Source organism: Cygnus atratus, chromosome 2 (genome assembly GCF_013377495.2).
Source record: "Cygnus atratus isolate AKBS03 ecotype Queensland, Australia chromosome 2, CAtr_DNAZoo_HiC_assembly, whole genome shotgun sequence".
NCBI classification, from domain to species: Eukaryota; Metazoa; Chordata; class Aves; order Anseriformes; family Anatidae; genus Cygnus; species Cygnus atratus.
In genome coordinates this window covers 70,132,652-70,159,446 of record NC_066363.1, presented here as the reverse complement: position 1 = coordinate 70,159,446, position 26,795 = coordinate 70,132,652, and the positions used below count along the sequence as shown (strand labels likewise).

Sequence of the window (26,795 nt, the reverse complement as noted above, 5' to 3'; positions counted from 1 at the left end):
AAAAAGTGAAGTCTGCATTTAGCTGACTGGGTTTACTATTAAGTAGTATATTCCTAAGTACCACTGAACAAAATGAATGAAAACGCACTCTGCTTGACTAGCAGAGTGAATTCCTAAAAGTTTCAAGACTTGGTTATCTGGTGTGTCAGCTGTGTCAGACAAATCTCTCTTCCCTCTAGCAGAGTGCTTTTATTTTCTTTTTAACCAAGAAAAACATAGAAACCAAACTGGCCACCTTGCAAAATTTAGTCTGACTTTGTGCGATTAAGATGGGGTGATTTGGATCAAAATATGTTGCAGCGAGGGGGGCTAAATAAGCTTGTCTGAAGTCCTGACCCAAATGCTTTGACTTCAAGGGAAGAAACTGGCAGCAAGAAGAAAAATAAACAGTTTGCTGCATTGTTCCAGCAGGCACCAAGGCAGGGCTATGCAGTGCAGTGAGTAGGTGTGATTAGCTCATTTGTCATTAGTTTAAACTAACATGAAGCAGAAAGCAGAAGTCTGAGCACACGGAAACAGCACCCTCCAATTCCGATTAGCCTCTTGTTTATACCACGTTGTGGTAAGCTGGAGGCTGCCTTGGCTCACTTAACCCTTCTGCAGGCGTGAATGTAGTAACTCCTGTCTCCCTCGGAGAAGGGAAGGAACAGCTCCCTCCACAGAGGGTTAGCAAGAGACAGAGAGAACTGATCCTGCAAACTGCCACCATCACCATGAACACATCAAATGCTCTTGTTCTCATCTTAGTCCTGCTTTCCATCAATGCCAGCACAGAATGGCCTACGCACACAGTCTGCAAAGAGGACAACTTGGAAATTCATTACAAAAGCTGTGGTGAGATTCTTAAAATTTCCATTTTCCTTTTAGCTGGGCAACAAAGTTGTTCTTAGGCAGTGAGAGAAGCCTATAAACCAGGCAGTGAATGGAAGGGTTACATTCCCAGGCCAGCACTGGGTTTTGCAGCTGGAACATTTTTAGTTTTTCAAATATAACGTGTTTGGTTCTCACACACACAAATCTAAATGATTTTAGATGGAATATAATAGAGAGGAAATAATGTAACCTAATTCAGATTGTTAAGTAGCTGCCAAAAATTCAGTTCAGCATGAAAGACGATTAGGATTTTTAACTTGAAGCTCAGTTACAGAAAACAGGAAGACCCTAAATCTTTATCCTTTTTTACCTCTGACACAGACTCTTCAACACACCAATCTGCTGTTTTCTTACCGTGTGGTTAGGCTGTGGTGATGTGCTTTCTGTCCTTCCACTTGGAGTGACAAGGGACCTGGTGTGACAGTGGGAAGGAGTTGCATTCTCAGCAGTTGCCACCATGCTTAGCAAGACCTCAGCAGCAGCATTTAACAGGGGCATTTCCCAGGGACCTCAGGGTTTGTTTGTTCTTTAAATCTGTAGAGAAGAAAAGGAGCAAGTGGCACTGGGATGACTGAAAATGAATTCACTGAATGGTGCTTGCTTTCCACCTCTTGCTTTGCTGGCCTTGTGCCTCTCCTATTGTGCTGATCTGCTTTACAACTGGGACAAAGGGAATTAGATTCACAGACGCCTCATTCATTTTCCACACGTGATGTGAAAAGTGATTCATGGCAAATGAGCACCCTAGAGTTTGTTTTTCCAATTCATCCAGATACAAAGGCTTTCCTGGGGGGCTTTTTCTCCCCTGTAGCTTTCATGCAGTTTTGCACACCCATTAAAATAAAGCCAGTGAGGGACAAGGGAAGTAAATAAATATTTGTAATGCAATTCTTCACTGGCCTGCTCCCAGGAGAACAAAGTCAGGCTTCACATATTATAAATGGGCATACTGCATTAGGAAAATATTTAATTAGATATTGAATACGAGCACTGGTACTACCTTTATTTTAAGAATTCGTTGTATAAACAAATTCTGTTCCCTCTACAGGTCTCAGTTAGCATGAGATGCCTTGACACAGGGGCACAGGCTACAGTTTGAGTTGATTCAAATGATGATGAAATTTGCTGGGCACGTGTCAGTCAGGCATTGCTTCTTACTATGCACACCACTGGACTGACAAACAAAATGCGCTTGTTTAGAATATACATATCACTTGTTTGGTTTGCCACACACAGAAAGGTAACAGGAGGAGTTCACGAGAAGTTCACAGCTTGAGAAGCACAAGCCAGAGATCTCAAGTCAGGTCCCAACACAAGAGTGATTTTCTGTTCTCCTAGGCACAGCTATGGGAGATGAGAGGATTACACAGACATGGAAGCAATGCAAGAATTAAATCAGATTCCTTGTTTGAAGCCTGATTCTTTGCCCCCTTACAGCTCAGGCAGATTCAGTTGTGGCAACACTCACAGCTGCTCTCAAAGTGTTCTGCCCTGCCTTTTTCCAGAAGCTACCTGTACCTGTAGCGTCAGACCAGGAAGCACTGTTGGCATCTTAGCTGATCTATCTCATAGTCTGCTAGCTTGCATAAAGCAAAACAAACAAAAAAGTCTTTTGGGATGAGCCCAAAAATCTATAGAAAGCCTCCTAGATGGGGAGGTTAATCAGAATACAGTAGTCTGCGTTCCCTCTCTTCAGAGAAGACAGCTCTTCATGAGCTCGCTGGCCAGCTTGCAACAGTGACAAAGGCAGTGATCAACCTTTCAGGAGGAGGGAAGCTTTGTCTGCACTTCATTTCACTCTTAACCATCATTTGATGTAAAGAACATAGCTTTTTTCTTTAGCTGTCCCAACAGCTGTTCTCACCCAGGAAAAGACATGCTAGTGCCTGGTTTTGACAAGACCCTCTCCCAGCCAACCCCCTCATGAAAACTTTGTAATGTCAGCAGGCACAGCATCAATGCTAGGCAGCTGCCCATACACTTTAGGTGTTTCAAGGGAAGGAGTACCCCAAAACCATAGGGTTGCTCATTCTTCAGGGTGTTAGTATGAGTTTAAAAAAAGTGGGAGCAGCTTCCTGGCTCACAGACCAGAGTTGGGGAAAAGGGACTATGATAACACATCCTAGCAGCTACAGAAGGCATCCCAACAAACTACTGAAGAACATTAATATGTTGCAAAACTAAACCCACAGTTATTTTAAGCTGACTCCCTACTGAGGGCACCCAATCCCCAAATAAATGTTAGCCCCCCCCAAGAAACTTTCCCTCCTGCATGTCCTCTTCATTCTGATACATCCTCAAGGTATCTCCTGATCCACTGAAGATGCCAGAGAATGACACATTTTGGGATACAATATCTACAGGGAGGTTTCTAGTATGAAATATTGGGTAAAAAATTCCCTGACGGTTTCAAGAGGGTCAGGATTTCATCACTATTACTGTTACTATAAATTCTACAATGATATCAGTACACCAGGGCTGAATCAAGTAAAATTTAAGAAGGTCAGGGGAATTTTAGCCAATTACTTTACAACTTTATTTCTCAAACTCTATCAGCAGATTAATAGAGTTCAGTCTGAGAGCTTAAAATGGAGGTGTGTGTTCATTTATGCTTTGCAGTTTATCAGATCTTCTCCTATAAGGCTTCAAAAATCTGATTAAAGCCAAAAGTAAGAGTTAGTATACCAGTAATAAGTGTAGCAGAGACGCTTAGCTGGCTAACTGAAGATAGACAGAGAAAGAATAGCAGTCTTCTATACCCAGGAGCAAGTCCCAATTCCCAGTTGAAAGCACTTGACCTAGCTGCAACCTGTCTCTATAATGGGGTAGTTTACAGGCATGCATCAAACCCCTTAGTGTCACCCCATATTCTGGATCCTACAGAAAGCATCCCCATTTACACCCAGCAATGTCAGACTAAGCATTCCAAAAACAGGACCCTAAGGCATGCATCAAAAGAAAGGGCTGGATAAGACCCCAGTGATCAGTGTCACACACTTGGGGGAAAAAAATATAAAGGAAATCAGAAGAAAATTCTCAGCATCAAGTCCATAGCAAGAAACTCAGGCTGAGAGATGGGTGGTCTAGAAGTAAATAGACAGTACACTGCCTCCTCCACATAACCGCAGGAGACATAACACCGAGACAGTCTATAAATAGCAAGACATTTCCCATCAGTGCCACTCTTCCTCCCAGGAAGAAGTGACAAAAACAAAGGAAGATCTCAAATGACCACAAATCACTTTAGAAACCTGTGCAGGGATCCTGAGATAAAAGCAACACAGGTTAACATCTCCAACTGAGAAAAGAGAACTGTAATTGGCAAGTCTATGCAGAGACGTGAAAAGAATCTGCTACACAAATGGCTGATTCCTATCCCTTTTAATTTCACAGTGATTTTTACAGCAACAATGCTTTTGATCTTTCCAGCTACATTTTAAAAGGCAATTCTGTGGGAAGGGAAAGGCAGCAAGGCAGCAGTAGCAGAGTGCCCTGAGCAGATTCCAATGGTATTTGATTGTCAGGCATCTAGCTGAAAGTGCAAAGTGCAATGCAGTCAGAAACTACAAAATGTAACTCTTCAATGCATCTACCAGCGCCTGCCTCTAGACCATTCACGTAAGCTTGTGTCAATTAGCAATGAAAACATTCTTATGAGGTACTGTTCAAATGGGACCCTCTCCACAGGGTAAAGCAGGTGACTGCTACTATAGGTGCATGAAAAGCATTTTACAAGCATTTTTACAGCTTTTTCTTAAAATTTGAGTTGGGCCTCTGTCACGAAATCAGTATTCCAGAATAGCTGTTTTTATTTCAGCCAGCATACCCAGACCAGTACTCCCAGTGATGAAAAAAGCTCTATGCGAAGGTTAGGACCTTGAAGAATTCAGAACTTCTGCTGCCTGAAAATGGAGATTTCTTGACAATGCAGAAGAGGCTACTATTAAGGTAGAAGGGTCCTAGAAAGGGTCTGGAGAACACTGACCATTAAGGACTTTGTTTCCTAAGCGCAGGAGTAAATAACACAGAATTTCAGGGAGATCTGCAGGCCAGCCAAAGCTAAGTCTTGAAGGATATTCCCCAGGCTTTATAAAACACTGTTCAGAGCATATGGGATTTTTGACTATCAGGCAGAGACAAGCAGATTTCCCAAGTCACGTTTGACTTTTTTTTTTTTTCATCTGAAGCCACTAGCTGAAGTTTTGAGAGGAGGAGGAATCAATCACCATTCATCTCAAATTCCAGAACCTAAACAGAAAACTGACTGTACCCTGTCTTTACAATTTTATCTATCTACAGATTTAAAAACAAACATGCAAACAAATAACAACACTTAGTGATATGGGCAACCATTGCTATAATTAATGCCTTCTGCTAGACATAGCAGCAGCCTCTCTCGTCCCCTTCAGGGAATTATTTTTACATGCCAATGCCTCTTCATAAAGAGAGCAGTTAGACTGAACATGTGTTGTCCACTGAGCTCCATGACTGCTTGCATAGCTCTATGTCACACTTCAAGCAGGGTTATTTTTATGAAGATTTTTCCTGCCCTACATTGATAGAGTAAAAGAGAGCAGCACTGTCCTGCCCACTTTGGTGTGAGCTTGCACTGGATTGCATTTACTGGTAGAGGAAAATCTCATTTGTATTGTTTTTTAAACTTGTGAGCTCAGATTTGGATCTTGCCAGAAAAAACCCTTGAAGTCAACAGGGTTATCCTGGTGCAGAATCTGCCCTGCTCAGATAAGCTGTTAACCCTCCTGTTAAACTCCACTTTGAGGGAACATCCCAGTGTTGGTTTTTGTTTGTTTTGGGAAGGAGGGGGGTTGTTTGTTTGTTAGTTTTAAAAGTGGAGACTGATAGACTGGTTAGATTACATTATCCTGATGATTTGTCTGTCCGTGCTAATAGTTTCGGTCTTATTGGTGTCCCCCTCACGCACTCAGGCCCATCACATCCTTTCTCCTACATACAGAGGTCAAATACACTTTCTTTTAAAAATTCTTCTTTTCCTATTTTCTTTTTCTAATAGACAACGTAACACCCATCCTGCTAAATCAACAATACCAACTTGTAAGCAATCCTGCTAAATTGTCATTGTTGCAGCACTAATTTCATAGCATATCCCTTTCTGCTTTCTACGTCAACCAAGGCTGCTGGTCCCTTCCTCCCTGGCCACAAGCACATACATCCTTTAGTTAAAGGACATCAGTAATCTGATAGCTTCAGCTGGCATAGAAATGTCTGCAAAAACTCTCACCTCATGCATCTTCAGGGCAAATGTTCTGCTAGATGCTTGGTGAAAGAAGGTTCTTTTTCCATTATTCTTTGTTTTTTTGGCAGACAGATTGAGCCAGATGCTTCCCTTGGACTTATTTATTTATTTCCCTCAAGCAGTCTCCAGCAATTGCTTCTGCTTCTAAATTATTTAACGCCACATGACACCAACTCCCCTCTGATCTTTTGTTGCATAGATTGCTAATGGGCAAACAATCAAAGAACTTAAGAATTTCACTTGAAAACATTTTTTTTATTTGCTCTGTCCAAGCCATCTTAGTGTCATAGCCTGGCTGCTGCACTCATCTGGTGTAGCTTACTTATTCCAGGGGTAAGGCCAGATGTTGACAGGCATATTTCTGGCACTGAATCCTAACAGACTGAAGCTACCATCAGAATCAAGGTAGCATGGATGTGAGTACACATGTAAATTCGCTTTAATTTTGCACATGTAAAACTTTTTAAAAAGTTTTGGTCCTTCCATGAACTGAAATTTCTGAGTCTGTTTCTTTCTCCACTTCATTAGAAAGGATTAAAACTTTCATTCCCTATGTGATATTTTAGGTGGTTCTAACTTAATTTTACCTCATTTCAGAGAGAAAAGGGTATTTTGTAAGTTTTAAAATGTAAACAGTAAGGAGGAACAGGATACAATTTCACACCTCTGTGGTACCTCAGAAAAAAAAAATAGGTTCAGCATCTAGACTTTGAACCATTTAGCAAAATCAATATTAATGCTTTCAGTGAGACTAGTTGTGGAGAAAATTAACCTCAGCTGAACTTTTGCCACCTTGCTTTAAATTTTCCCATCTAATTTAGTTCTCAGAGATTTCCTCATGGTGCTCATTTTTTTTCCCACCAAATCAATGAAGGTCCTGCATCACATACTGCAAAAGAAAGTTGTTTGTGACAGCCCATCCTGCTCATCTCCAGTTGCTAAATCTAAAATAACAGATAGATTTTCCACCTATTGACTTTTGCCATGTCTTCGGTTGTTGTAGCCACTGAGTCACTAAGCTACCACAAGCAGGAGGGGTAACAGCCCACAAAGGAAGGCACAGGAAAATGTGCTCTCCTCTTTGGAAGCAAATATGAGAGATGCACCTAAAAAAAAAAAATGTGCATTTCACTACAGTTAAAAATTACTGTGGGCAAAGCAGAACCACCATTTGCTACTGCATGCAGAATTTGAGTCTTTATGTTAACACAGCTTTGTTAGCAATGTGATAAAATTGAGATTAACTTTCTGGGTTATATAAAGTAGAAATTATCAAAAGGCATGTTCACTGCATCAAGTTAGGAACAAGAACAAGCTCATAAGTGCTCCAGGGTAAAGCTTTCTGTGTAAGTGTACGAAGCATCGCTAGGCTTTCTGGGCATGGCCACATCATCTCATCTCATCTGTCGTGAAGGCCCCAAAAAAAGCTCTGGACCCTACAATACCTACAGTTTACCAAAGAAAATAGGAGAGATGTAGGAGGTTTTGCCCAGAGAAGGTGTGGATGCCCCATCCTTGGAAGCATTTAGGGCCGGGCTGGATGGGGCCTTGGACAGGTCTGGTGGGAGGTGTCTCTGCCCATGGCAGGGGGTTGGAACTGGATCATCCTTAAGGGCCCTTCCAACCCAAACCAGTCTGTGATTCTATGATCAGCTTCTTGCAGCAATTTAACATCCACCAGCAAAAATACCTAGAATAATCCAAGAAAAATGAAAATACACCTCAAAAATGCCAAAATGACTTCTGCATTATTGTGTCGGTGTCACTGCAGCAACTTCAAGGAAGCTTATGGCAAACTAACATTTGGAAGGAACAGTAACAACAAGGGACAAGATGCCCAAATACCCTGCAAAGAACCACCACATACCAAACCCCAAACCTCTGATCTGTCATAAATGCTGCTTTCAGACTCAGGAGAGCTGCCACTTGCCAAAGCTAGGATCTTGAAAACTACCACAAGTTAATTCAATGCACCAGTTTCCTCTTCACCTGAAGATGGATGACTCCTGTCAAATGATCCAGTGGTGATCGGGCAGGTGGGAACCCTGCTAGTTTCCTTAGCAGAGGGAGCATGCCATTCTAATTATAGCTTACTGCCACACTCCTGTGGTGGATTTCAACCCATCCTGGGAAAATGGGAACATTTAGTCCATTTATATGCTGCTGATTACTGTTCTGTATAATCATCAGTGAAGCCTGCTATCCCAGAGCATGGCATGTGTCTAACAGCAGGGCAGTTGCTGGTAATGTTTGGTTCTATTTCTGACACAGGTCTGCAAGTCTGTTGTGAATCCTCAGTCCTAGAGGCAAGCCCTGATGCTCAGAGATCTGTCTCAAGCAGAACAATATAAAGACGATAAAGAAGCACGTGAAGAGAGAAGAGACAGATCTGATTAGGAATACAGGCAGTTATTGTATGCATTTTACTCATGCAGTGCATGGCATTTTCTTACCAACAGAACAGAAGAACAAAGACTTTCTCTCTAATACATTCCCTGCTGGGCCTAAATTAATGCAGTTTTTTTTTGTTTTTTTTTTTGGGGGGGGGGGTTGGTTAAACTGCTGTAGCTGAAGCCGGCCCTGCCTCCCTTTCTCTCTCAGGCTAACTAGGACAAATCAGGATTATCAAATACAAATGCAGATCTGTATGTGCTGTCTCTCAAAGCCAGCATCTTTCAGTTTTGCCTTCTTAAACAGGCTTAGACAAAGCTTGTCATACCACTCAAAGCACAGCAACATCTCCCCACCCACATCTTTCCAAATATCACCATTGGCAAAAGCAAGGAAAGCCTTCATGAACCCTGAGACACTGGGCCTCCCCTCAAGCCCTTGCAAATAGCTTTAACAAGCCTGCTGTCAAGAAAGGTGGTTTGGGCAGGAAAAAGCAGGGAAATTTGAGTTAAGTTTTTGGCAGGGCTGATTTGTGCAAGGTAATGACACTCCTATCACCAGACATAGCCCCAGGCTGCAGAGAGCCCCTCACCCACATTGCCTTTAGAGGCTTCCACCCAGCTCACCACCAGCTCTTCGGCTTGATACTGGGCACATCTCTTCCTCTCTTCGCCATCTGCCACACATCCTTGCTCATGGGCTGAGCCCTCCATCCCACATCTGGTCCTCACACCCCAAATGCTGTTACTATTGCAGTTATTGCCCCAGCAACACATTTGGAGGTTACCAGCCTTCTGAGTTAGTTTCTGAACATCTGCAAATCTGGGCATCAGTTATACTCAGCAATGAGCTGTATTTGAATTAGTAAGAGACAAAGCCTTAGCCCTTTGTTGAAATTAGTTCACGAAATGCTGGAATTACCTGGCTTCAAAACAAGGGCCATAAAAACAGGCCAGTAATGCCTTTGCCTTAATCTAACAAAACTGTAATTGCTGTTTGCATTACCACTGTTCAGTATTCTTGAGAGAGGAGTGGAAATGATTTAAATATTGCATGAACATTTTTTAACCGTATTCTACATTTCTCTCTCTAGTCTTCTAGGGGTTTTTAGCTTATAGATTGTACTGAGACTGATCTTCAGACTCCCCTCTATTGCCACATAGGTCTTATCAGAAAGGAAGCACAGTTACTGACTCTGTTAGTCACCTCCAAGAGCTTCAGGTTTAAGCAGACCTCAGAGACCACAAGTTGATAGAACTATTGGCAGTGGGGAATTCCCATGGTCTGTAGCCCTGGGATGTTACGGATACATCAACTGTGATTTTCCTATTCCTTAACCTCCATGTTGCCTAATCGTGTCAGAAACATACAGGAGATAAACCATACCATGGCTTCTGCAAAGGAAACCAGTGTGCCTGTCTGAACTAAGGAAAAGCCCGGGTTAGTGCTTTGAAATGAAGCATTCTTATGATTAAGTAGCCACAACTGACATGATTCTCAAAATTTATTCTGCTCCGCAATGAACAGAGGGTCCCTCCGCTCTTCCCAGCCATGTATGAACATGGCTGAAGCATACAGTGAAGGAAGACCTGAAGGGAAGTTCATTAAACTGAAGGTATTCAGGGAAATCTAGACATAAAACTAGAAATCTAATGCAGCTTGTGCTTCTTCCTCAGTACCTTGTAAGTAGATTCCACAGTGTCAAATATAACCTTGAGCATTTGGGTTAATTTATTTAAATAGACATTAAAGGGAAAATGTTGAGTGAATACAGAGTGAGATCCCAAACAGTTCCTCATTCTTTCCCTCCCTTTCATCACCTTGAATGTTGTAAGGACTAATGATTTAATTTTATTAAGAGCTTTGAAGGTGAGGAGTGTCGGGTAATTACTAAATGTTTCTTCCTTGTGCTCATTTCCAGCTCTTCATCAGTCTGTCCTTGTATGACCCTAACCAAGCCCAGCTATGTCATTCCACTCAATTGTACATCTTTTCTCCTAAAAGTGCAATTTCTAAAGGCCCAAAGCTTACTAATTTGGAAAGGCTTCTCACCCCTGCAAGAGTTACAGATGTGCTCTCCTGCAAGCAAAGCTTGCATGCTTGCTGCCCTTGGTTCAGTCACGCCATTTATTTTCGTACTCATATGGGAACAGTGGGATTTAAGAGCAAGTTCAGATGAGAGTAAAGCCAGTAGAGGATAGCTAATAGGATGGTGTGGAGAGAGAGAGAAGAATAAGACAGGCTGTTCTAGAACAGCCCAACAAAATTCCTGTAACAGGTGCTTCCCATCCAACCATGCAGTTTCTGTAATCCCCTGTTAGTGGTCTGCTAACAGGTCTGGTGCTGAAGGACACAGCTGTAGCAGGTTAAGACATTATCATTCCCAGCTGTCCACTTCATCTCCCTGGTGGTGATCAACTCCCAGAGAACGGGAGGCTGAACAGACGTGGGGCACATGGGCAGCGCCAGCTCACAGCCCTGTGTCCTGGTGCACACCCGTGTTCAGCAGGAGGGTGAGCTGGTGGCCCTACAGCTGCAGTAACTGAGGCACGAAAGCGTGTCCCTGTCTCTGTCGAAGGTACAATGCCTGCAGCCAGGAGGGTCATGTATATATACCACTGTAAATCTGTCTGAGCTAACTTACTTAGGACATGACCTTCTGCTAAGAACAGGAGTAGGAAAAGGAGTTCCTGAACTTTTCTTCCTAGAACCTATCTGAGCTTCTAAGCAGTACTAATTGTGTCTGCTCAGTGATCTAGAAATGCCCAGCAAACTTCACCACTGCAAGCACCTCACAATATTAAGCCATTAAGGCTGAAATCATGAACTATGGTACCACACTACAGGTTGTGCATGAGGAAAACCACATACCAAGCCAATATGGCAATCAATCTCCACCAGAGTACTCGGGAAAGAGTAAAACAGGAGGTGTGATACAGGGGTCAGCCGGCACTCCACCTTGTGACTGGTGATTAGATACATCCCAAATTTACCTCCCACAAAGCAGGATTGTACTGCAGAAAATGCTATTTAGTAAAAGCTGTACATTCAGTGTGAGATAAAGCTGAAGGCCCAGCATTAGGCATGGCATTGAGTTCAAACAGCAGGCCTAAGAGATCTTACAGTGCTTCAGATCTTCAGACTGTTTACAAAGGACAAAGACTAACATCTTTCTGAAGGCAGTTGCCTGAAAGGTTTAGAACTGTCTGTAGAGAAACTTCAGTCAAAATCCTGTTCCTGGGCACCTTCATGATAGCTGAAAATGTTATAACCCAAGCCTTTCTCACACAGATGTACAGAGAAACAAAAAATACAAAAAATATTCTTCCCCCACTCCCCAATAAGCAGATTTTTACTAATAAACCTCAACATGTTTGCAAAATTTCCAGCAACGTTTAAGTGTTGGTAATATATCAAAGCTGAACAGGAAAAGCAAAACTCCGCATTCAGTTGAAGAGTTTCTAGCTTTAATTATGGAAGAGGGAGCAGATTGAAGGGAGTGGGTGGAGGGAAGTCTGGGAACATACAGTACTAGTGCACTATGAAATGTTGCAGGGAAGTGGAAGGCTGAAGGGCAGCCCCACGTATTTTAGAGATTTAATGATAAATGTTATTGCTCTGCACATGTGAAAGACATAACTTGTATTTTTTCAGTCTAACCAGCTCACTTCAGGTTGAGGCAACAAGGAAGAGTAAGAATTAAACCTCCATAAGAGAGAGACAGTGACTCACAGTTGTGCAACAGAGAAATGGCAATGGCCTTGAGTTGCTTTTGTCACACGAGGGACTCCTCTACATTTGAAGAAAGGAGTAAGGCACACTACCTTAGTTCACAGCGCGCAGCTCAATCTACAAACATCTCTGCATATCAAGTAGTTAAAAAAAATAGTATTTCCTTTAATTTCCTTTTAGCAGCATCCTTTCTGCCTATGTTTTTTGTTTTGTTTTGTTTTTGGAATCCAGACACCCTGGCACCATAGATTTAGCAACAAAGACATCCTTTCAATTGATTTCAGCAGAAGTCTGCCATGTACACAATAGTAACCAAGATGTTGGATTGCAAAGTCATCACCTGAATTTCCACAGGGAGATGGTCAGAAAATTAATTGGAGTTTAATTCACCAGTAGAAAAGCTTGTTTCACAGCAAAATAGTACCAACACAAAATCCGAGTGCTCTAATTCACAAATTTTGCTGGACTATCTCATGTGAGTGTTTTCACACACACTTCCTCACCGGGGATCAGGCAACATGTGCCTCAACACACCAGTGTCCCTCTGTGCTGCATCACTAGTGGTAGAATAGGGGACACGGTGGTTATGTTGCACCATGAAATACTTCACCTGGCAAAAAAGCTCAACGCATGAACTAAACTAAAACAGCTCTGAGGTGGAGTTCTTTATGAGAAATACATGTTTTCCAGGGAAGCTTTGTTTCATGAACATCTTCTTCCCATCCAAACAGTTATGGAAGATAAATTTTCAGCTAAAAAAAAAAAAACTTCTAGCCTTAATACCATGATTTAATTTGTTAACTAAAGCACAGCCTCTGTCTCTTTGAAAAGAAAAGAGCATTTTATACGTTGCAGTGCCACCTTTGATCATGTTCCCCTCTGAAAATTACGGAACTGGCAATTTTGGTCGTTTGACAACCAGTACTGTTTGTAGGCAACAGTACCCAACTTGCTCAGGATCTGAACAGCTGCTTCCTGAAACTTATCCATGCACCACACACCAAAAACAGAAATGAGAGGGGCTCTTGCAAAAGTCCAGAAGAAAGCGGAAACCAAGCCCTGAGAGGTGGCAGAGACCAGAGGGGAAGCAGGCATAACAGTCCTGGAAAAAAAAAAAAAAAAAGAGAAGTTTGACACTCTTTCCATCTGGAGCAGGAAACTGCTCTCCTACCTGATTGCAACAACTTCTGAAGCTGCAATAACAAAGCAAAAACTGACAGGAACATGGAAAAAGAGGAATGACCCCCTTCTGACCCATGTCACACTTGAGTAGCCGATGAACACTCACCTGTCCCAAGCAGGTCATGTAACTGCAGAGACTGGTTTAGTGGTGTGGAAGGAAAAATACAGCATAAGGATACAGAGCTGTGGGAAATGACTGTGACTTTTACCTCCTTTTACCTATAACAAATAGTTATTTTAAATTGTCATAAGTTAGGACCTGGGAGACCCTTTTGGACCACACTGACAATCCACATGCTGCAGATTCTGGCTTGAAGATGCCAGGTCCTCCCAGTACTTTCATTCTTTTCACGCTCCCCTAATAGACAAACAGGCTTCGGTCACCCAGGCTGGTTCCCTGTCAGCTGCCACAGCTGTGGAGCACTGCTGCAAAAATAGGGTCAGACTAGGAGCAAAAAGATGACAGACACATTAGCTCAGAATCACAGAAGTCACTCATGACTCAAGTTTCACCACAGCATCAAAGTAAAATTCTCCCGACCCATAATTTTCCATTCAGTAAGATGATCACCTCAAAGCACAAACAATAATAAGTTAGAAACAGAATTCAATTCTCAAGTCTAGAATTTGTCACCAACAGCTCCGTGTAGACCGTAGAGCCTACAGCTGCTTCTGTGTGTGCTGCAGTTGTGCCTGGGTCCACCCCCACAGCTTCTTGGTTTTCCACAGAAGAGGGTGTCAGATTCATGGGCAAGGCCATGAAGCCACCATGAGGGCCAAGTATGCCTTGAGGCTCTTGTACAGCATACATCCATGGGTTAGATGACATTCAGCCAAACTGGCCACATCTTCCACCTCCAGCCACAGCTCTGGAAACCTCTTGCATGTGCCGATCATTGCAGCCGTGCCAGCAGCAACTGAGCTGTCAGTTGTTGATGCTGGCTGTCACCAGAAAGTGACACATTGGCAAGCCTTCAGACACAGCACATAGCCTGGGGAAGGAAGGAAGAAGGTGGAAGCAGGGGGAAAACAGTTGTGTTTGTTCAAGAGTTTTGGAGTCTCGTGCTGAGGAAAGGGCACCATGGAAAGTAGCAAGAAACACATCCATGTCGGTCAGCAGCTTTAGGGCTCCTTCTGCCCCCAGCTCTTCTAAGGTCTCCAAGAGAAGAAACAGGTTAGAAATATCACACAGTAATGGACCCAGCATGAACCACTGCAGGATCTCAGCAACACAATTTTGCTTTCATCTTTGGACTTTCTAATCAACTTCAGGATTCTGATTCCCAGACAATCACCAAGCGATCTTGTGATACAAATTCATTAAAAGACAGTCATCGTAATTAATTTTTTATTTGTGCTGAGGAAGGAATGGTGACACACAGAACCTGAGAAGGACAGCAGTGCTAGGACTTCAGTGTCAAATGAGTACAGACAACCCATCTCCATGGGGAATTTGCTTTCCCTGAACTTGGTTAAATTTTCCACCCAGCAGGTTGTAGCCCCATGTAGGCTATCATCTGAACGTGTTTCAGATTGAAGTGGGAGGAAGGAGAGACAGAAGTAGCTAGTAAACATGGCGTATAGGAGCTTTGAGCCCATCTTGGAACATTTCTAGGAAATCTGTAATGTTTTTTTAAAAGCACTTCTGTAGTTTTACTGCTCTTGTTACCCATTTCTTTCTACTTCCTGACAGATCCCCAGCAAGACTTTGCTTTCAGCATTGACCGTTGTTCTGATGTTGCAACCCACACCTTTAACATCAGAGCTGCCATGGTCCTAAGTAAGTGAATCGCTATTTCCTTGTGCCAAAAGCAGATAATTCACGTGTAAGTGCTGATATTAAGTAAGCAAGGGTGACAACCTCTGATAAAATAAAAATGGTCTTCGTTCCTGAGAAGTTTCAAAACCTGCTTGAGGCTAGAGAAATGGCAGTTCTGTTACCAGTTCTGCCTCAGACAGTGTATTCAGCCCTCAGCCCCTATCCCTCTCCTACCCTTCATCTGTACATATGAACAGCCAAGGTGGGGGCTGGATCTAGAGCTTGTCTTCACAGAGAATTCATCTGCGGAAAGTCTTGCTGAATGAGATGGCTACAGCACCCACAATCTCGTGTCAGCACCAGCAGCGCTTCCCAAATTGCCAAGGCTGACCCTTGCACCTTCTTGCAACCCTGTTGGCCCCAAGTTCACCTTGAACCTCTACTACTACAACAAATATGAGACTGTGCTGCTGTATACTCGTGGTCTGAACACGAGTTTGTGTGCCAAGCATCTTTTAACACTTAGGAATGCTTCCTTACATGCAAAGGTCATCCTCCTAACGGACGTGCTGCCCTTTTCCCTGAGGAGCGCCTGTTATCAGATGGCTGCAAAGTTACACAAGCCTGCACACCATATTATAGGCATTTGCAAATACCTTTCCACCAACTCAGATTACAGGGCCTCCCTCTAGATCTGGTAGCCTCACTAGCACGCCAAAAATGCCCAAACAGTCAACCTCCTAGCACTACTTATCTGCCATGCTGGTCCCTGACACAGGGCAACCATCCCAAGCCAGACATTTGGCCACGGGCTGCTCCAAGGGGCACACTGGACATGGCCACACTGCCAGGGACAGAAGGGAAAAAAGAGTTTAGGTGTATGGACACAAGCTTTCCTATGCCACTTGGTCTCAGGATCAGAGAATGGTCATGGGCATAATTTACAATAAAAATGTAAGCTATGCTCGTTGTTATATCTACCTCAAGAGACTTGGAGACTTGCTCCTGAAACATGTATTTCTAAGTATCAGGAATCTTCAGTGAAGGGAAAATGTTTAATGGTTTAAAAACTGGAGGGGAGGATGGGGTGAATGAAAAATAAATTAAAGCTGTTTACTCTTGCACTTTTTCTGAACACTCCGTCCTTCTTTCTGTGTAGGACACAGCATTAAGGAACTGTACATCAAGGTTGATCTGATCATAGGTGGGAAGACCGTCCTGAGCTACTCAGACACACTTTGCGAGCCTGGTCATTCTAAGCTTATTTTCTGTGGAAAGAAGAAAGGAGGTAATTTAGGTAGCACTCTGAAATGTTTGATGGCTACTGAATACTCCAAGCAGGATGCACCCGCTGTGCTGCTGAACGCACCAATACATTGTAACGTTCTGTTTACTTCAACAGCATGTTAATGGATGACAGAAACACAGTAGGACAGAGATGTTTTAATTTTAGAGCCTGCCTTTCCTTAACCTGTTTGCTTGCTTTTCTTTTAATCACAGAATATTGCACACACATGGGATTTCACATCCATAAAAAATAAGTTTAGTAATGAGACCACATCCAACTGCAGAGAGGTTCATAAGCCCTATTTATAGCCACATGGTTGTCATGTGAGCAAAAAGTACTACAGAACTAGCCTTTATTTTTTGTCAGAGGAAGGGTTGAGCAAACAAACAAGGCATTCTGAACACATTCTTTACTATTAAGCAAAAAACACATCCTGTCCTTAAAGGCAGTTCCTAACACACTTTAAGGACTATGCTTGAATAAGGATCTTTGGATCAAGATAGTATTTGATACCATCTCTGCTTTGTACCTTGTTTCTGCCTATTGTGTGACTATGCTGCGGTCAGATGAATACAGTTCATGCCAGTCAAGCTGCCAGCCAGCAGCTGCCAGCCTCACACTAGTTGGTTTACAGTGGCATTAGCTGGCCCCAGAAAGCAGGCATCTTTGTTCTCAGGTGAGCCTGTGCACCTCAAGGTCCTTCTGCAATGACCCAGGCCAGGTAGTGCAAAGCTAGCCACAATATGTCCAGAAAAAGCTATGGTCATGCCTCTGGACTGTAAAATTCACATATCTTAAACAGTCATTTTGAAATCCCTCTTACATCGTGATTGTCCTTTAGGTTGATTTTAAAACAAAGAGGTGGAACTGAAGTGAAGTCTGCCACAGAGCTCTTAGAGAATCAGTTAGTTTCAGGAGCTCCACTTTCCTTCCATTCACTTGCATCTCCATCATGATAATGCTGCAACAATTCATGTGCAAGGGCTATGAGTCTGACAATCAAGCACAACGCTATTGCTATGACTGCCCCTGGAAAATTACTAAAACATTTCACGCAGCATAGAAATATCACGAAGAATAATAGAGAAATGCTGCATGAGCAACCAATTATGTAAATCCTGTAAGCCAGATAGACACACACACACAAAAAAAAATTATAGGTTTCTTCAATTGTGTATTGAATTATAAGAAAAAAATAACCGCCACAGACCTCATGAAAAACTACCTTGTTTTCATGAAGTACTTATTAACATCCTTTAGAGAACACATTAAGAAGTGGAGCCAGTCCTGAGTAGAGCACAAACTGCCTTTCACATGTTAAGCTACAAAGCCAAAAGCTCCTGGGGTTTCCAATTCCCTTAATCTTAGACTGACAGGTGATTGTTTCTACTAATTGAAGCACACAATGATATAAAGCCATAGTTGATTGTTGAAATAATATTATGTATCTTTGTTTAGAAGCATCCCTAAGTTGATGTGAGGACCTCTGCACTTCTATCTTGTTCAGTAGTTATTTTTATTTAGTAATTAAATCACAGTGGGAAAGAAGCGAACTTTCTCAGACTAAGGTTCAAACTGAAAGCGTGGTATTTCTTAATTAGTTGACATCTGATTCTAACCCATGTTTTAGAAAGTGAGCTCAATACCTGTCTGAGGCAATTCAGCACAACCATATTTTGACCATATTAGTACAACTGTAAGTCTGACCACAAAAGACAATATTGTGAATGGTCAAGTATGCAGCCTAGCAAAAGTGAAGGTTAGATGACTCTTACAATGGAAGCTTTTCATGCAGAGCCCTGTTTCCACGTTGTAGGGACAGCATTTCCAACATTAGTCAAATCTGACATGAGCTTAGAGTTGTACACACAATATGCTTGCCCACCACAAGAAGGACAAAAATTACCTCTGCCTCCCTCTTCCAAAGTGACAAATAATGTAAAATAACAGCTCTACTGAAGATTTTGTTGGTCCACTGGTGTGGACAAGCAGAGAGGAAGTTACAAAGAAGAGAGATGTGTAAGAGATGGATTTGGCAAAGTTTTGGATGTTGCCTCCACCCCCAGTATAATAATTATATATCATACACACAATATATAATACCTAATATGGCTGCAGGTTTCATGTTCATCATAATCATAGTATTTACTATTTATGTTAAACAAACCTCACATCTGGCACAGCTCACTGGGAATCCCAAATAGGACTGAAGGTTTTTGTTTGAGTTATATCCCTCTTGAGAAGTTGCAAGCTCAAAGGTTGCAAGGAAATAGGCCATTGTTCACTTAAGAACAGCAATAACAAAATAAAAAAAAAAACAAAAAAAACTGCTAAATTCTTTGTGGTATAACACGAGCTCAGCTCTTCCTCTATTTTAATAGAAAGTGGTAATTCTCCACTTCCTCTAAAGAAAATAGTTACATAAGATTTAACAGATTTCTCAATGCAATCACTAAAATCAGAGAAAGAGACCTAGCATGGTAATATTTAGCAGTGTGCCAACCACAACTTGCAGGCTTCAACAAAACTTCCTGGTGAAAGATGCTAGCATACTCTGCAAGTTTGCAAGTTTTCTTTCAGCCCCAACTGAAGAAAGCACCAGAGAGCTGGCACAAGTCCTTGTGTGCGCTCTCAAAACAATACAAAAACACCCTTGACTTTAGACCTCCACTCTACAGATTATTACTTCTTTTGCTAGGTTTTACAGTGAGCATGTTTCTAAAAAAGTATTTGTGAATAGAGAACGAGGCATAAATTACAGAACTGGGTATCACTTTGGGAGTTTAGATACATTTTTCCGAGAAAGCAGCTACACCACAAAGCTAGGTCTTGCACTGATATACGATGCCGTCTTGCTTAGCCCCTTCATATCACTTTTTCCTCCCCAGTAAAGAGAGTGGATGTTTCTCATCCAGCTATGTATTTATATACATTTTTCTCACTCAACTGTATATCTATAGCTGGCAGTTATTCAGATCATTCCTGCATCCCTAAAACTCACAAAAGTTTTGTGTCAATTGCATGGATGCAAGATCGTGTCCTAGAAGAACTCCAACATGGAACATTTAAGTTCTAAAAAGATTTAAAACGTAGAAAAAGAAGAGGTGGGTGCAGATGTACAGGGCCTTTATATAGTACAAGAGTGTGAGAATGTTTAAGATTTTCAGTGCAAGAAAGATTTGAGAAAGAGAAGTGAGAATTTCATTATAGGTGTTTTGTCAGGAATGAGAAGCATCTTCATGGTAAATGGTAACTAGTAAGTTGAAGTAATTCTCAGGAAGTTCTTACACATTTGAAAGCTCTGCGTCAGACTAGAAGCTACCAGAGGCCTGTTCATTGACAGGGAAAAGGACTAAGTTACTTTTGGTAGAAATAGTAGAGGAAAGCTGATACAAATACAGTAATATCACCCTGAATCAATAGTGCATTAGAAATGTTTTCCAGGATGCTCTACAGAAATCACATTCAGTTAAGTCTTTAAGGAGAAGAGCTGAACATGGAAGGTAGGCTAAAAGCACATCACTGATGACAGCACACATTATAGGTGCTATAACTTACCGGACTAATAATGACATAGGGGACTTTTAATTAGGAAAAATGTAGTCACGATTTATGCTGTTCCCAATAATGTAAATATACAGTCATGCATTTATGCAACTACAAAAGCATCTGGGCTTGCTCTATGAAGACCACAGCATTCTTTCAATGAGCTCAGCTCAGTGTTTGTGACAGTTACAGCCACTGAAACAGATGTGTTCATTCTCTTTCAATGTAGGAATGCAAAAGTGTATATGAGCATACGAAGGACGCTGTGATAAACTACAGCTCTTAAAGCCTTGCAGATTGTTTACACTTCTGGAACTGTAGCAGAAATCTCCATGTGAGAGGAACATTGAATGGGCTGTGAGAAGCCTGATCCAGACAATGTGGGCACCAAGAAGATTGCTATAGTCAGAAATGAGTATGAACAATAAAATTCACAGATCTACAGTTCTATATTATTTCACAGCAGGCCTCAACTAGATGAAAAGTAAAGCTGATTTTGCTTTCCTATCAGAATATACATTCAAAGCAGCACAGTCCTTTTTCACAGTTACCGAAGCAAGGAGGGTCACAGGAGCTTTCTAGAGGCCTGATTACAGAACCACACAATGGTTGATGCTGGAAGGGACCTATGGATATCATCTAGTCCGATCCCCCTGCTCAAGCAGGTTGCCCATGACCACGTCCGGGCAGCTTTAGAATATCCCACAGGATGGAGACTCCACAACCTCTCTGGGCAGCCTGTGCCAGAGGTCAGTCACTTTCACAGCACGGAAGTGCTTCCTGATGTTCAGACAGCACCTCCTGTGTTTCAGGTTGTGCCCATCGCCTCTTGTCCTGTCACTGGACACCACTGGAAAGAACCTGGCTCCCTCCCATGTTTGTTACCAAACAAATGCAGAGCTACCACAAGTCAGAGCAATCAAAGAAAACAGGGAGAGGTGAGGCGGAGCCCTAAGTCTGCCTTCATCTAACTGATGTAATCATTACTTTGTCATAGCAAAGAGGGATAAAACGGCTTCCACCTGTAGTGAAGGAGAGATCAGCATAGCCATCCTTTCAGAAAGAAATATATGGCCTGATGATCCTATTTCATTTTGAAATATAGGTTTTGCAGAGCTTGGATACCGCTTCTCTACATTTAGAATCTGGACATCTTTCCAACAGCCTAGGTGAGACACTAAAGAGCTACATGACCCAAGATGAGTTTTCATATCCCAGAGGAAAAGGATTTCAGGGAAAGGCAATGGTTCACAGCCCAGTTTACTCTCTATCCTCCTCTGCTGTCATCCAAGATGTGCTAGATTCAGAGATGACTGAAGGAGGGACAGACAAGGCCCGTTTTAGGCCCTCTACTGAAAGCAAGTGCATACAAACCACAAGCCATACCAATGCAGGGTCCACACCACTCTGGGGGTGCAGCTCACAACATGCCTTAGCTCACATCCACACACGTACATCCCAAGTCCCAAGAGAGTCACTCATCACATAAGTCGTGCAGTAAGCAATGCCTTTAACTCCTATTTAGGCTCTAGTAAGTTGTGAACTGAGAAGTGGGCTGTGCAGTATTTTTAAGATTCTTGAGTCACCACTCTCTGCTGCGGAGACGTGTCAGACTCCAGGGCTTTCTTCGTGCACAGAAGCAAGCAGTGATGGCAACTGCTCTTTGAAAAAAAGATTTCTTGGTGTCCAGGTGAGGTGGCCAGGGAAGCAGAGGGGAAGGAAAACAGTCTGAGTGCTATAATACAGTTGATCAGTTTGGGAGTGAGAAGCCAGAATGTACTGTTTCTATTCAGTTTTGGTATTATTTTTTTCAGGGAGACAGTGGGAAGTCCTGCTTCTTTCTCCACCTCCCAGAATCATCAGGGCATTACATTTAACAAATTTCTCATTAATACAAAGCTGTGGGACATTGGTGATGTCTCAGGTTTCTGCTACTCATTTCCTAGTGCATATTATAGTTACGATTCTTTCATTTAAGTTTGTTAAATGAAGGCATTGACTAATATTTCATGATGTGTGGGGAAGACATTCTGTACACTTGTTTCCATTTCAGATACCTATTGCATGGTGGGATGGACCATATGACAATCATGTGACAAATCTTTTGTCCACCCTTTAACAAGGAACAGTTAAAGCAACGCAGAGATACTGGACTAAAACAACTCTCTAGGATTGACAAGCATCAAAATGCCAGCACATGCTCAAACATGATGAAACACTTACTCCTCTGTCACTGTCAAAGTAAAGAATATTTCATGACACCTACAAAAGAGAATCCTTAAACAGTTCTTAGTTTTCCATGACTTCTGTAGGGCAAGTTGTGCAAGAAATTCTGTACCAAAACATCTACGAATTTTATTTTCAGTCAAGTCTACACAGTTTGGCCCAGTAAGCTATGAAAAAGTAGGAGGAACTGCAGAACAGCTTGTGAATTCTGTCCATTAATGCTAAAGTTGCCCTTTCTTCCACAGTGAAGAGCAAGCATGTCTTGCAATTAAGGGGATGGAGATTGGAAGGTGCAACTCCTGGGCTCCATTCCAGTCACCGACACAACTCATGATGGCTTTAGCACATCATGTAACTTCTTAGTGAATGCTCTCTCAGTGAGACAGACATGTTCTTATTACTTTAAGGTCATGTTCAGCAAGCAGTCAGAACTCTACACCTACAGAAACACTCAGCTCAGATTACCATTCTGCTAATTCTAAGCAAAAAGTATAGCTCAACTGTTGAATCCCCAGGTGTTTAGCAGATCATGCTAAAGGACTCATGTCTAGCAATTTCCTGCTCCCCTTTCATTTCCCCATTTGCAGGATGCATGCTGACATACGGACACCCACCTGGCTGTGCAAAGCCAGGGCCCCCCTCCTCTATCTTCTTGAGCCCAGGCTCTGCCTTCCCCATAAGGCAGTACACGTCCTGACATTTCTTTCAAGAGGGTTGTTGCAAGACTGTGTATTGAGCACTTTGCAGTTCTGTAACACTTGTCACTGGAGCACTTTGAAGTGCTATTACAAAAAAAAAAAAAAAAAAGTGTCTATCAGGTGCTTGTTTCCTTCATGTGCTGTGTGGTATCTAACCACCCATCATTTTTGCTTTTCAGAAAACCTCTACTACGAGGGACCTGTCACACTGGGGATCAAAGAAATCCCACAGGTAAGATTGCCACAGCTGTGCTCTGAAGCAGAAGGGCATTCTGGATGAGGTGTAGTCCTCTGACCATAAGCAACAACAGCAGCATATTCCAAGCTTCCCCAGCTGGCACACTGCATCATGGATAATCTTTTGCAACATGAAATTAAGGGGCTTTGTTTAAAAAGCAACAAAGACACCATTATCCAGAGACAGACAGGCTTTCTTCAAATAGCAGATCCCTTCTACCAGCACTAACTCACACAGACATACAGTTCTTTAGTAGATGCAGCTTCAAGTGACTCCTGAGAGACCAAAGCTGCAGTTCAACTCACTCCTTAGTGGGCTTAATAATTTGGAGAGTCTCATTCATCCTCACAGACTATAAAGGCAATTTGGATAAATATTGCAATTGCATGCATTTCACTGTACATATATAGTTTGAGGTAGAGACAGATTTCTTCTAAGCTGCAAATAAAAGTACAAGTTATGAGACCGAGAACACTTTAAGGTTCCACAAGGCCAGAGAATAAGAGATGAAATTCTTAGAAGGGTGAGAAAGCAGGCAGTGCCTAGACATTGCTCTTACTGAGTTGCTTGGTTGTCCATTATAGATGCTCTTTACAAGCAGTCTTCTTCACACTCAGCTAGGTCTCCTTCCTAAACCTCAACCAAATCACATTACAAAGCTAGATAGGTTTTAAATGCTGAAAGTAACGTGGTCTGCCGTAACCAGGCACAACTTGAAGCTATATTTTATGGGTCAATAACAAATGATTTCTAGCCAGATACCTGAAAAAAATGGATTGAAGGGGAGAAGGTAAGATCGGGATTGTCAAGAGATCTGTTTAATTACATGGGGAAGAAGGGGCCACAGTCATCACTGTGAAAGCATGCAGTTCAAGTGGACAGTCAAACACCCCTTAGATTTACTGGCACAGAGAAGTACACCAGCTCTCAGTTCTTCAACAGGTGACATAAAAACTTATGCCTCAGCCTCAAAACTGAGGATCTGGGGCCTAATCAGCACTGGATTGCAGCACTGGATTGGTCCAGGCACAAGAAAAGACAACAGGATTAGAACAGGGACAGAGAACAAGGACACAAGTCCTGGAGAGCTAAGCTTGCCAGGTCCTGCACAGGTTAGAAGGATAGCTGGGTTTGGGGAGATCGAGCCTCCATAACAGCAGCTAACATCTCAGCCTTCCTCCGTTGATAGCAGCAACCACAACCTTCACTTTCCAGGCTCTCCTACAGGGAGCTGGGCTCCCTTACGCAGGCTGTTATCCCTGTTATCCCATTCTTACAAGTCTGCTTCCCTAAATGCCATGCCTAGAGATACCATGTCAAGTAATGCCTAACGTGTGTTCCCCCCATCACCACACAGAGGAATACCCAAGCTTGTATCACTCAGCATCCTGCTCCAAGAGCAGCTTTGCTAACATACAGATGACACTTCTGTAGTAAAGGCTCTAAAGAAACTGAGACACAAGTCTCCAGACAAGGAGAAAGCCTTGGAAACATCCACACAGAGCAGCAGAACTCCAATTATGGGCAAATTAGCTGAATTTGGAGCCAGAAACATTAAGACTGTTCACTATCTTGTTTTAATAACAATTTTTACCCATGAGGAAATTATTATTTTGGAGAATGAAAAAAATCTAGTCACTAATGAGCACTGGAAATGAGTTATTAAAAACTCACTTCCATGAATAAAACTATAAACTTCTGGAGAATTAACATGCTTGTGAGAAAGGGAATAGGAAGCCTTCACTGTTAATTAATTGATCAGGCAAATAATGCCATTCTTCCATGCAGCAATCAGCTTCTGCTCATTACAGAGAAGTCTAATCTGACCAGCATAAGGGACATTTAGACAATCTGTACGATGATTGCAACAAGGCTATATTCTCATGAGCATGTTGTCATTGGGCCTCTCTCTAAATTTGGATGTTACACTTAGCTTGATACTCCCTGTGAGGAAAGAGGGCAGATATTGCCTTTGAAATCCCATGGTAAAAGGAGAATGGCAAGAAGCACAATTAATTCTAGCTGTACTTCCTCCTGCTTCACAACCAGAGAAGTCCTGAGCAGGGCAAGAACTATGGTTCAAGGCCAGGAGGCCACTGATGCCAAGTTCTCCGCTTCTACTGGTTTGCCTACCACAGGTTTTGCTCCCTTACAAACTCCAGAGAAAACAGAAATGCCACAATGCTAGCAACCCAGAGTCACAGAACAGTTGAGGTTGGAAGGGGCCTCTGGACATCATATCTCAGGCTGATCCCCTGCTCAAGCAGGGTCACCTAAAGCACATTGCACAAGATCACATCCAGGTGGGTTTTGAATATCTCCAGAGAAGGAGACTCCACACACTCTCCATACAACCTGTTCCAGTGCTCTGCCACACTCACAGTAAAGAAGTTTTTTTTCAAGAGGATTAAATTTCATTCACCTCTTCTGAATCTCTTAGGTGAGCCTTGACACCTCCCTGCCCATTGCTTCTCCTTCTCCAGACACCTGGAGAGCGCAGTTATGACCAACACAAAAAAGCCATGGCACCTTTAAGGTTGAGATTTTTGCCCTTCAACAATACAAGTTCTGTCCCTAAAAAGAAGATACTAGTGTTTAACTGCACAATTTGAAGTTAAACTACCACTTGTTTTACTGTATAGGAGTTCATCACAGATTGACTCATCTATACACACATCCCCAAGATGCCATCTTTTATAGAAATTCATATGCATAAATAACAGTGTACATGGTCAACAAGATCCAAGAAAGAAGGGCCAGACAGACAACTGAGCACCTCTTCCCCTTCCAGTTACTAAACAGCACAGGTCATACTGTGCTTGCTCACAAGAAACATGAGAAGCAATACAGATTTGAAAGGAATTTTTATACATCAAAATATTTTGTTCCCCCCGTTGTTTTAATTTTGAACTTATGCTGTCAGCATTGATATTTCTGATGAGCATATTTTGGCAGAAAATATGGGCAACTCCTTTACCAGCTCTGAAACATTTGGACAGGAGAGGTTTCAGAGGAACTTGATGGGAAAAGTACTATTTTGTTTCTAGGAAGAGGACTCGCTCATAGAAACTGAAGCAATTATTTACTACTCATGGACTAATCTCTTGCTTTGTGTTTGTTTCACACAGGGAGAGTACACTATTTCAGCAAGGCTGACTAATGAAGATCATGTCACTGTTGCTTGTGCTGATTTTACTGTGAAAAATTATTTAGATTACTATTAGCAACTAAAATAATGTACCCAGACCAATTTCATTAAAGCTACAGATTACCAAAACTATTCAAGCCAATTGAATTGCTTGCATGCTGCAATGATTCTGAAGGAAATAATTCCCATATGGTGGTTCTGATGCTGTTCCTCTTTATAATTCACTGTTTTCAAGAAGTCAGTAGACCCTCTAGTGGTAATTTTATATCTAAATGCACACTGTAGCCCACTTTTTGCTTTTAATACAAACAGCTGCAAATAGAAAGTACTTGGTACCAACATTCTCATCTCAGGATGAAAATAGGATGAGGCAGAACAGGCAAGAGCCAAAACAGTTTTTGCAGTAAGCTATGGAGGTATCCATTTCTAACACAGGCTA

The 26,795-nt window shown here is 42.2% G+C and overlaps 1 protein-coding gene across 1 annotated transcript; it reads left to right on the top strand.

The window, feature by feature from the left end:
• The first annotated feature begins 713 nt into the window (after positions 1–713).
• On the top strand, positions 714–26,469 carry LY86 (lymphocyte antigen 86). Its single transcript, XM_035560371.1, has 5 exons — positions 714–834; positions 15,147–15,233; positions 16,372–16,500; positions 23,150–23,202; positions 26,337–26,469. The coding sequence occupies exons 1-5, from the start codon at positions 714–716 to the stop codon at positions 26,430–26,432; spliced, it is 486 nt and encodes a 161-aa protein (XP_035416264.1). The 3' UTR covers positions 26,433–26,469.
• Positions 26,470–26,795: the final 326 nt, after the last annotated feature.